Genomic DNA, 12756 nt, shown 5'->3' on the forward strand with positions numbered 1-12756 from the left:
GTTGGAAAACAAGCCTTACAGAGAAGCTGAGTTCTGCAAATTGTCCATTCAATAGACCACTTTAACACCATCGGCAACGCCGGGAAGCAGGAAAGGGAAGGAAAAGAGCTTCGAGCTTTTGTCCAGGCACACCTCACTACCAACCCCGTCATGTGCGAAGTCCCCCATTCACTCATCTGTACCCTAATCCCCTATGCCGAACATTCATCGAACCACAGGCTGCGAAGGCCCGTCTTTCTGACAGTCGAAATATATACTTCGTCTCACAAGAATTTTGCAGCACTGTGAGGCAGGGAAGCCCTGGCCCATTTAGGATCTCGTGCATTAGAATAGGCAATTGTGCTCGGCGCACTACAATAGATAATTTGTGCTCCTACTATTACCCCCACCAATTCGCAGGGCGAGAGATGCACAGAAGCAAATTACCTATTGTGCACATGATCTGGGTTGGACAAGGTTACCTCTGCCTTTCGCAGTGCTGCAAACAGCTTGTGGGACCAACACCAATTCGCAGGGCGAGAGATGCACAGAAGCAAATTACCTATTGTGCACATGATCCGGGTTGGACAAGGTTACCCTAGCTGCCTTTCGCAGTGCTGCAAACAGCTTGTGAGACCAAAGTGTGGGCCTAGAATGTACACTGGCAGTATCTTCTAGGAAAGAAAAGTGCGCTGGTTGCTATTACTGTACACACAGCATCGCGGCCCACTGCTAAACCTTTCTGGAGAAAAGGCTTTTGAAATGGTTTGGACCTTTCAAGCGAAAATGCGCAATAGCCCAAAGATAGCCAAATAGCCAACCAACAATATTTCCCGCCAACCACAACATAAAGTAGCCCAATTTGGCTATTTATAGCCCAACCTGGCAACCCTGATAGCCATGAGCCTGTATATCGACGTCCGCCGTATCTTTACGAGAATCGAATGGGTACGTCGGACGTACCTTTAGACACTTCGTTTTTTTTTTTTTTTTTCGTTTCGGCGCTTATGCCACGGAAGATAACCCGGGAAGTCGCTTGTCGCGTTTGGGCCGCTCCTCGTTCCTCCGGCGAGATGCCGCGATAGATAAACCGGGAAACCGCTTGCTGCGTCTGCGCCGCCCATCATGCTAGGGCGAAATGCCGCGGGGGAATCGGGAATGACGATTGTCGCGGCTTGCAGTGCACAGGATCGACGGATATCAGCATGTGGAAAGTGGTCTGCGGCACCAAGGCGTTCGCTGTAGCCGATCGGCTAGTCGCACAGATGTTCGCTGTAGCCGAGGTCGACGGAGCGCCATAGCCCTAATGTATATTTGGCGGTCGCACCGGACTTGTTCGTGATAATTGCGAGTGTTCGTCTTAAGTGGGGCCGTTATAAGTGGGCTCGACTGTACCTGAATAAAGTTTTGAGGGCAAGGCAAGCCCATGTATTCAAAATATTATGTCTGGAATTTGTCATAATTAATTTGGTTAATCAACATAGGTCTAATTGATAACAAAAAATCCAATTCTATGCTATTTGTCAGCAAGAAAATTTAGAAAAAGGGCTTTGTCTTGCCCTGAGGAACCTATCTAGGAATCGGCATGACAAATTGCACAATGCCAGTGCCTTTCACAATTTCTCCAGGCTTGATATAAAGGACCTATTCGAACCAGTTTGATATGCTTCTGTGACTTGAGAACTAGCGTGCACAATTCTATGAAACTTTGTGGTTTTTCATTTGTTAATGTCATGAGCCTGTCTTGAAAATTTCATCATGATAACTTGAGAAACAAAAAAGTTATTGTTCTCTCAACCTTTGAGAGCCGTTTTCTCAGAATCAATTTTTTGCACGGTGTGGCTGCTAGGGAAAGTCATAGCTCAAGAACCGCTTATTGGATTTTCATGAGGTTTTTTTTGTTATATACCTAAGTAAAATTCTGAGGGCAAGACAATTCGTTTTTTTTTTTTTTTTTTTCAAAATATTTCATGTGTAATTAGGGGCAGTCAATTAAAATATTGTTAAGTCAGGTGTAAATTTGAACACTAAATTTGGGGCTGTACTAAAATTTTTCAGAGAGGAAATTTGGAAAAAGGGAATTGTCTTGCCCTGGGGAAACTATCCAGGAATGACCATAACAAATTTCAGACTGCTAGCACATTTTGCAAATTCTCCAGGCCCGCCCCTAGGGACCTATGTAAACTATCTTGATATACTCCTCTAACTTGAGAACCGATGAGCCCAGCTCCATGAAACTTGGTAGTTCTTCAAATGTGTGTACTATGAGCATACCCTGAAAATTTCATTCAAATACCTCAAGAAATAAAAAAGTTGGTGTTCAAGGGTAGCCTCCCCCCTTAAGTGTCCTCTCTCTCTCTCTCTTTTCGAGTTGATCATTTGATCGATGTGGATATTGGTTTCGGAAAGGACTACCTAGTGCAGCCACTCCATAATGCAGCTATTACTGTTTTGAAGACTGATTTTGCAAAAAAAATACATTGGTATATGCTCTCAGTATGGCAGCTGCAAACACTCAGTGTAGGCCATGCACATGTCTGAGATATGTTGCACATAAAAAAAAAAAAAAATAGATTTGAAATAAGTTTTTTCAAGAAATTGGTGTTCACAAGCAGTTATTAGGCATGTCTAAACATTTTCGTGGTTGTCTTTTTTTTTCTTCTGCATTAAATGATTTGTCTTGTATTATACTACTTGCTACATGGCAGGCAACACCTTAAACATTGCTGCCAAAGGGGAGGCCTGACTACCATTTAAAGATGTGGGCTTCTAGGTTTCCGGAGTCCTCCACTAACGGCGTCTGTCATAGCCTGAGCTGCTTTGGGACGTTAAACCCCGCAAACCAACCAAACCAACCAAACAATTGTGCCTACAGGCTGGGTTTAGCTGCTTTAAAGAATAGCAAGAGGTGATGCCAGGTGTGCAGTGAACTGCTTCTTATTGCTTCATGTGCCAGTAGTACAAAGTTGCCTATGAAAAGTTTATGGTCAAAGGAAATATAAAGAGTTCTTTCAGAGTCTTGTTCTTCTGCTTGCTTCCTTCTTGGTGAGACATTATCATAAACATTCTGCCAAGAATTTGGTCACTTCTCTGATGGAGGACCTGAAGCCTACTTTATTGCTTTCGAAAGGTGAACAGAAGTTCCTCGAAATGCCTACTCATTCTGACCTGGCATGGATTAGGGACATTTTTAAAGGCGAGGCATTTCTGGAGCTAATCGTAGCGCATTTTTTGGCACAGTGCTGCCCCAGTTGAATTTTCTTAAAGGGACGCGGTGACGTTCGCCAGACCACTAATTCCAGCTGGCCTCTAGGTTCTTTACACCTTCCCGATGCCCTAAAACCCAATCATAACGGCGAAATCATAGCGCCTAATATTTTAATCCGCTTAATAATTTGTGTTTTGGCACCGATGTGAGCGACACACAACGGCGAAGTTTGTTAACGGATGTCATATAGTCGCTCCCGGCAGATGACCTTCTTGCTGGCCCTGTACAGGTACAGGGTAGGGTTCCTCTTAGCTCCTGTACGTCATTCTTCCATCTCTTGCCTTTCACACTCGTTCTCGAACTTCTCAAGAGTACGCTCCCTCTCATACCTGCTTAGACTCATTCTCTTTTTTTTTTTTTTTTTTTCTTTTTAATTTTATAGACCGAATAACTCATGTTTCTGCGCCCCAATTTTTGTAATTCTTTTTGAACTGACATCAGCACTGTGCATAGAACCTAGAGGTTGGCTGGAATTAGTGGCTTGACAAACGTCACTATGCCCCTTTAAGCAGACCAGAGAAGAAGGAAACTAGAATTCTGTACATAATACCTGGATAGAATATATGACTTCTATGAGGGCTTTTATTCTAACTAATGTGCACATATTTATGTGCTTGGAATACTCGAGCCCATGTTGCTGTTTTCTCAATAATTGCAGCTCATGTGGAGGCCCCACAAGGACTGAGAATTTAGAGTGCCTTTGGGACATGCCTAGGCAACAGCCGAGAATAGTTTTGAAAACTTTGTTCTCCCCAAAAGTTGTGTCAGCACTGTGTGTAAAAAATCGCGGGCAAAAACACTGTCAACTGGTTGGCAGTTGCTGTGTCCAATCATTGACTGGTTGTCAGGTTGTGCAACATTGCGATACCACATGACAAGTTCTTGGCAGGCACTGACAACTGAGACAAAAGGATGAGATCTGAACCCAGCCCTCCAGTACCTTTGGATCCCATTCGATTTAAACACAATGCCCCAAGGTCACTTAGGCAGGCATATTTGTACGGTATGGTTAAATAATGGGTCTACATCTGTATTGTGTTGTTTCCAATATAATTGGATAGCTTACGACTGTATGCAGATGAGTATGTGTGGAATAATAGAGGCACTAATAAAAAGATTACCACAAGAAGAGCCGGCAAATGCTGGCCAATAACACTTTCATTCCATACCCGTAAAGGCTGAGCTGTGCCCCCTAATGTTATCGCAGTAGCATTCAAGGCCCTGGTCATGCAGAAATTCCAGCGTTGTAAGCCAATAGTCTTGGGCATGGCTCTTGCAGATGGTAGTTGGCAGCTGTCATGGCTGAGCACTGATCGGCGGTCAGGTTGTATGTCATCATAAGACCACATAACCTGACAGGTGCTGTCAACTTCCTCCAGCGCAGTGCACACAGCTTTTGAACCTACTGCATCACTTTCGTTCCTCCTTCGACTCTCATCAAAGTTCTTTGGGTCAAACTTCTACAGTCACTCATCGCATCGACACTGGCACTCGCGCACCACTACGACAGCGTCCCTATCGTGTCTACAACCAAATGCCAGGCTTTTGATGAGTTGTGTTGGAAGAGTGGCAACAATTCTAGGGCTCGTACAAGGAATAAAACGTGTTACTCCTAGGCTATGCTGGCATGCTAGTAGTGGAGTGACACTCTGTAGAAGTCATGTGGCGAACAAATCACTGGGGACACTAGCGGCTCTTCTTTTTTTATTATTATTATTATTTTACGGCAAAAACCTTTCTAGGCTCATAGAACGAAATCCTGTGCGCGAGATCTGTCATATTCCGCGAGATGTTTCTTGTCTAGCGTTCCTGTCATCTGCAATGCCACACTTCAACGCGCGCCAAGGAACGCCACGCGACAGGAGCGACATTGTACTGTCCAAGCACACTTGCCGGCAAAAGTGTGACAGATATTGCTCCTTTTCTTTTCTTTTCTGTAAACCAACTATAGTTATATGTATACAACGAACACCAATATGAGGCGAATGATAGGAGAGGAAGGGTAAGCTTTTACCAGAGACACTTTATATTTTTTTTGGCAGTTAACACTCTGATTTCTAAACTGCATTCTTAACTGCCTGAGAGTGTGGAACAAAATATTTAATGCATTAAATTGCTACGTTTGCGATTATCAGCAGTGAAAAAATTATTACCCATGTGTATGATTGTTAAAAAACTCTGATTTTACTGGCAGTTGAAACTCATTGATGCTCACTTCAAAATTGCACAAGCCACTCTTGCTGCAGTTTATGCATTGGGAGCGCCTACCGTACTTGTGCTGCTGCTGCTGTCACCCAGCACTTCTACTTTTGTTCAGCACCCACCTCTCGTGCCTATTGGTTTTTCTCTTGTAGCAACTCAGGCACAGCAGCAAAACTTCAGCAGGTAGCAAAGTGCATGTATACAAACGATGATCTGCCTGAGGGCCTGCAGGCAGGAGCCATTAACGCCATACCCTAGAGGAGACTCGAAGTTTCCCTGAATTTTTTTATGCATGATCTCAACATACCTTTTCTTCTTTTTTTATTTGTTATTATTCTTTGCTCTCCAGGGATCCAGCTCCAGCAGAGTCATCCAGCAGCTCGTCTCCAAAGAAGAGGTACCGATCAAAGGTTTGTAAGTTTTATAACAGATTAAATTCAATCTCCAGGATTAATTTTATAGCACACATGGGCACAGTAAGCGCAGGGAGGCTATAAAATCTTCTTAAGTACTTGTATTGAGACACCTTGCCTATGCAGACCCTTGTTGCTCAGACCATGTTGACATCTACATTGTTCCCTTGCATTAATAGAGAGGAGTAGTTATGGAAGAAGGGGGAATTGTTTGGTTTGGTAAGTTTCGTTTATATGGTTTAAATCCCAAATTAACTGAAGGTTTGGGGACGCTGTATACTCTGTATTACAGTGCAGTCGACTTATAACGATATATCGTTTATAGCAATCAAATTCTTGTGATTTATCATTTTTTCCATTGCGCTTATGTAAAAATAAACCAGATATAACGATCGATTATCGGCGGTACATCGGATGCAACGATAGATTTATCGCCGCCCGGTAGGTGTTTACCACGGAAATTTAACTGAATATTCAATAAAAGATAAAATATTTAAAAGACAATGACGTGAAAACTGGACATATACGGCAAACGGTGATATGCGATGAAAACAGAATAAAATGAGCACTATCATCATCGCAATCGCAGCCACACAAAGGGTGCTGCTGCGGCCGTACTGTCATCGCCATCACCGATTCCGCGTCCGTGGAAGAGGGTGATGACCACATAGACGGACGGCGCGAATGCTCACGAGATGAAACGGCAGATTCGTCGGAATTTTAGGCAGAGTTTCAAGGTTGGAAGCCTTGTGAAAAAGTACGGACATTCGCACTTTACGATTTTAACGATCATCAAGGCTGGGGGTGTCCTTCAGTTCGTCCAGCTGCTAATAGGTTTCGTGCATGCAAAAAGGACTGCCGCCAGCGTACCCGCTACTGGAAGCGATGCTCACAACGATTGTCAAGCTTAAGCTTCTGCTCAAGCGAGCGCAAATTTTCGACATCTTTAAGTATGCTTAAGTTACTTTATCGCTTCTGATGTATACTGTAATAAAGTGTTTAGTGCTCTTTACGATGATTAGCATTGTTCAACCTGATTTACTCATTGCTAGCAAGTAGGCAAGCCTACAGCATGGGAAAATACGTGGGTGTGCTTTTTTTTTTTTTCTCTCATTTTTCTTTTTTTTTTTCGCCGGTCCAGATATAATGATAATCGGTTATAAGGATGGAATTTTCAGGTTTTCTTAATATTGTTATAAATGGACTGGACTGTAGTAGCTTCTTGCAGCACTACCAAGCATGGGTGTAGAGGTGACAGTCGGTTGCTGCAGAGTGTAGTGCCAGTATAAAGTGGCCGTAAAGCTTATGGGATGACCTGCTTTAAAGCGCGCATTTGCAAAACACTATTTCAAATCAAACCCTAATGTAAACTTGATTTACATATGCTATTTCCTGAATTTAGAGTTCAGGTTCTTGCCTATGCTAAAATTAGTTTTCAGCATGGCAGCAGGCTTTGAAGCAGGCTGTCTCGCTTAGCAGTCAACTCGTCATTGTTACCTGTTTTTTGGTTATATATGGCGCATTGGGCATTCATTTGGCTTCATCTCGTCTACGTCAATGGCCATGAGCATCAAATTAGCTTTATTTTGTATTTCAGGGGATAAATTTATCTCTTCCAAGCTTAAAGAAAACATTCAGTGAAAAAAAAAAAAAAAAAAAGAAAATGGTTTCAGTTCGCAAAGCTAACTCGTGCAGCTAGGCTGAAGTTGCTGCCACGGCTTCGTTTGCGCACGATGCACTGAAAGCACAAATGTCAGAGGCACTAAAACTTCCTAATGCTTTTTCAAGCTTTCATGCTTAGGCAGCATCTGCTTATACTCTTCTAAGACCACATCTGCTTACGCTGTAAACAGAAAACTTGCAGATGATGCACCGCAGTGGAGTCACTTTTTTACCCCCAGTAGCCAGAACTTTATTACAACCACTTTTTTTAAAAACGCGATTTTTTTTTTACTGCTGCAAAAGCTGCTGCACAAGAGGCCTGTAGTCATTTCCACCACTGCTTTATATTTCAGGCCAGTTTTCTCGGGTTAGCTTGCAAGGTCATTCTTCAGATGCTTTCAGTGTGGTCCGCAGAATTCAGCAAAAGTGTCCTCTGTCACCTTCCCCTTTATGTACTTGCATTGTAGGGGGAGGTGCCAGAGGGTTTGTAGGGATGGTAATGGGTAGGGTTCGTGTCTGGTGCGTGATGGCCTCAGTTGCTTATGTGCCATTAAACTCAATACAATACAACGATAGATGAGTTATGTGAAACTCTGGGGAAGGTGCGTTCGGGTGCCAAGTCCTCCCCCTCCCATCTGAAAGAGCAACACTGCAAACGTTTTTGTTCTAAAAGAGCTTATTACATGGTCAGTATTGGTAGCAGTGGCCAGGCTAAAAAGGTGCATGGAAATATCTGTCGATTTTACAGTATTTAGTGTTCAGAAAAATTACGCATATTGTTGTGTGCAAGCATGGGTTCTTGTTTTAACATTCACTATTCGTTATGTTTTCTCTTCTTTCTTGTTCTAGTCGTGGTGGGAATCAAGAACCAAGAGGAGACTGCAAGAGAGTGATGCAAAGAGCAGCTCTGACTCTGAGGCTGAGAAGGTTCAGAGTTTGTCCATCTTTGTTTGCCAAATTCTTTGTTAGCCCAAATCACATTGCACATACTCCTCTGTAATAGTTCCATGGTCCTATTTACCTTTTTTATGACTGGCCGCTGTATAGCATGCCACATGGATAGCAAAGATAAGTATATGGATAAACATTCTAGATTGTGGCATCAAGCTGTGGCGAAAATGGAGGACAGAAACTGAACCTCATTCAAAGATAGTGATGTTTCTTGAGTTTGTGGTGCATTGATTGCTAGTATAAATTTTTTGAAGGTGCCCTCAGAGCCGAACCATTGTCACTCATAGCATTATTGGCCTTAGATATATGCAGATGCTTCCCATTTCCCAGGGTGCGCAGAATGTAACGCATGTCTTAGCACACACCTGCCATTATCGGTTGAAAATTTGCAGTTAGCAGTTTTCATACTTGAAAGCTCTGCCACTGAAGTACCTGCACAGATTAGCAAGACACCATTCTACTTGTGGATGTAGATGAAACAACATCACCGAACGTTTATGACGTGTTTTTATGCCAGTAGGCTCATTATGGGGGGATAGAGAATGTGTGATGGTCAGCGGGGATTCCTGTCTGCCACCTTGTTCGGCTCATGTGTTACAGTGCAAATGAATTCTGTGTTTAATGGTCCCTTCCCTGTCCTCTTTAGGATGGCACTGCGGTGCCTCTGCGACAGTCCCCCCCAAAGAAGCGCAGGACTGCACCTAGGCCCGCAGTAGAAAAGCACAAACACAATCCTGTGGTGCTGCTTCGGGATGTGTCAGATATGATAAACCCAAACAAAGGCACTTCCTTCACTGTGGAACAGAGCAATGGCATGATGTCAGTCGCTCAGCAGGTGAGCAAAGATTTCTTTCCGGTCTTTTTATTGCAGTAATTAACAAATGGTGCACGTGCACCAAGTTGTCTTCTCGTGCTCCGAGTGTGTGGAAAAAGCGAAGCCTACTGGACCCCAGTCTTATTCAGCTAACACTTCATTCTTCAGATAGGCTGTCCTAGCTCATTCTTTTTGCCATGAGAACCATAACGCTTAGCATGAGACCACGCTGAAGTGATTTCTAGTGGCGTACTATCGAATCATACTGCAACGAGTCGCAGGACGCACGAGAAAACTGTATTAAAATGGGACTGATGGGACTGGAAAATTGACAGGTAGGACTGGGTGAATCATACTGTCCTTAATTGTTACTTATAACTGAACGGTCATAGAATATCCCTGAGAATTACAAGCAAAAGTATTTGCCTAGTGGCAGATCGCTGCCCTACAAGCAACGCTTCTCCTAAATGTGTACATAGTTACCACCACTCTTCACGTGCAGAGCATTGTCAGGTGAGATCTGTGCCCCTACCAAGATACTTTGTTGGGCGAGTTGGTACTTATTCATTATTGATATAAACAGCGCGAACACGAAAACAAGGGACAAGAAACACGAAAGCCACAGTACATGCGCTGACTCACAACTAAGCCTAAGCCGTTTACTGCAAGGCCCAAAAAAACAAACATGAAGAAAAAACGAAACAGTCACGTGAAAAACCCCTGGGTTCACCTGCTGCATAAAAATTACTTTAAAAAAATCACTTAAAAAAGACACTTCTTTCCTTGAAAGAGCAAGAGACGTCTTGCTGATACACTTATTGTCCGTTGAAATAAAATACGCTTCCACTATCTCTCTCGTTATCTTCTCTTTGTGGCGATATAAAATCTTAACACTGTCAAACTTAGGAGTGCATTTCTTCTTCTCCTTCTTCATTATTTCACATGACTGGCAATGGGATACTAGAAACGTTTTGTCCTTTCCAATTTCCAAATTGTTACAGTGTTCCTGTAGTCTCTTATTTATACACCGTCCGGTTTGTCCTATATAACTGGCCCCACAAGAGAGTGGAAGTCTATACACAACACCTGTCTTGCATCCAACATAGGGGTTTCTATGTTTCACCCCACATTCCTTCTTCTTCTCTTCTCTTTCCCTTTGAACAGCCGGGCAGATCCTCTTCATCTTGAGCGGGGCGGTCAGTGCGACGTCCACATTATACCTCTTGCCTACATTTTTGAGGCCATGCGAAATCCTGTGCACATACGGCACCACGGCAACCTTCCTCTTCCTCTCACCCATGCTAGGCAGGGATTTCAGTCTTTGCGTTCTTTTAAGGTTCCTCAGTACCCGGCAACTGGCCTCAATAATAACTGACTCGCGATAACCGGCCTTTGCAATTCTCTTCACTTATCTTTCAAAACTCTTGGCCATGCCGTGGTAACAAGATTTCGTCAACGCACTTAACAAGCAAGTGTTTATCATCCCATTCTTCACTAACTTGGAATGTCCTGAATTGGAGCCTAGCAACGGCTTCATCGATCTCGGGTTGTATTCCCAACAAACATGATCATCACCGAATTGAATCAAAATATCTAAATACTGTAACTGATCGTCCACTGGATTCTCAACAGTAAATTCCAGGCCGGATCCACACTCAGTAAAAACATCCATAATGTCCTTCATTCTTTGATTGAATCCCTCACGGCCTGTTAATACTAAAAAGTCGTCCACATACCTGAAGGTGGAATAATGCAAGCCCTCCAAGTTATCCTTCAGGTGTCTGTCCACGTACATTAAGAAGATATCACTCAAGACCGGTGCAACACTCGATCCAATGCACACTCCAGCCTTCTGTGTATATAGCTTGTTCTTCCATCCTATGAAGGTGGATTCCAGGTAGAACCTCAAAAGTTCAAGGAAACTTTCAACACTAACACCTGAGGCGTCAATGAAGTCACATTCATTATTGTCTTCTGTAATGCACATTTGTACTCGCTTAAGGAGGCAGTCATGGGGAAGGCTATAATATAAATCCTTGACATCCATGCTGAAGCCGACACAATTTCTTGTGTTGTGTTCTTTGAGGAACACGACAAGGGTTCGTTTTTTCTTCATGTTTGTTTTTTTGGGCCTTGCAGTAAACGGCTTAGGCTTAGTTGTGAGTCAGCGCATGTACTGTGGCTTTCGTGTTTCTTGTCCCTTGTTTTCGTGTTCGCGCTGTTTATATCAATAATGAATCTGTGCCCCTACTGGCTTCTCTGATGCGTGCTCTCCATTTTTCAACGCCAGTGATACTGCCCCAACTTTATTGTGGGTAGTTGGCATCGCAGCATCATTTTGCTTTTCTTTTAGTGTCTGTGGGTTGAAGTTTAGAACATTATGCCAGGTAGAAAAATACACGTTTCGGCCTACCTGGCCTCGGCATGTGGGTTTGGTAGGTGGGCAAGAATGGAAGTAAAGGATCCTCAGAAAGCAAAGTGCATGTTTGCCAGAGGGCAATTATTTTGGTGACAGTAGGTAAATTGGCACTGAAAAGTTGCCTTGAAAGCTTGAACATATCTCCATGTCATGAGCATCTTAAAACAGCTCCAGTATTGGACATTTTATGCATACTTGTTAAGATAAGAATCACATGGAATGCCTGTGCAAGATTTGGAGAATGCAGTAGAATGTCTGCCAGCAAGCCTAAAAGATACTAGTGGTGCAGGTTTATAACTTGTCGGGGAAAAAATATGCGAAAATATGTTGATTTTTATGGGGGGTTACCCTTACCCTACTTGAGAATGCTAGGGAATTTAAAGCTCAGCAAGAGTCAAAAGAATAGTAACGTGTAAGTGAATCATTTTCCCTGATTGTTGCCCCTGGTATTTTTGTAATTCTGCCCCGCCGCGGTGGCGCAGTGGTTAGGGCACTTGACAGCTGTGTGCCCAAGGACGTTGGATCTGAACTTGGCCATGGCAGCCGCTTTTCGGTTGAGGCAAGAAGCAGGGGGGCGTGCTGTGAGATGTCGTTCACATTAAAGAACCATAGATGGTCGTAATTTCCAGAGCCCTCCACTGCGGCGTGTCTCACTTTGAGTTGCTTTGGGACGTTAAACCCCATAAACCAAATAAAACCAATTCTTGTAATTCTGGAATCCACTCTGAATTTCGTGCTAGATATTTTGTGTGAGCCTGTGTCATCTGTGCTTAACCTTTCATATTTTCCTTGTCTTGCTTTGCTTTGTAGGATGGCCTGAAGGAGGTGTCTGCAGCTTATGACAAGCTTCAGAAGAAAATGTAAGTTGCATTGTTTTATTGTGCAGCTTATTAAGCATTTGGGGAGAGGTGGCTTGCTTGTTCATTTGAAGCTTTGTAAGAAAGGTGACGCTTGGTGCGTTGAGGTACAGTAGATTCCCATTAAGACGAACTCAGTTGAGATGAAGCCTTGAAGATTAGCAATGGGAGAGCATTTGGTCAGTTTCTCA

General features: G+C 43.3%; 1 protein-coding gene across 3 annotated transcripts in view; it reads left to right on the plus strand.

Annotated features, from left to right (window-relative positions):
- Positions 1-12756, plus strand: part of LOC146184998 (uncharacterized) — a 96434-nt gene that overhangs the window by 49846 nt on the left and 33832 nt on the right. For all 3 annotated transcript variants that reach the window (XM_084605943.1, XM_084605944.1, XM_084605945.1), the window contains 4 exons: positions 5799-5859; positions 8374-8451; positions 9122-9310; positions 12519-12568. In XM_084605943.1, the coding sequence (XP_084462069.1) occupies positions 5799-5859; positions 8374-8451; positions 9122-9310; positions 12519-12568 (378 nt within the window). The remainder of the gene's footprint in view (positions 1-5798; positions 5860-8373; positions 8452-9121; positions 9311-12518; positions 12569-12756) is intronic.

The sequence above is a fragment of the Amblyomma maculatum genome, chromosome 6 (assembly GCF_055883805.1).
Source record: "Amblyomma maculatum isolate TAMU_Amacu chromosome 6, ASM5588380v1, whole genome shotgun sequence".
Lineage (NCBI taxonomy): Eukaryota > Metazoa > Arthropoda > Arachnida > Ixodida > Ixodidae > Amblyomma > Amblyomma maculatum.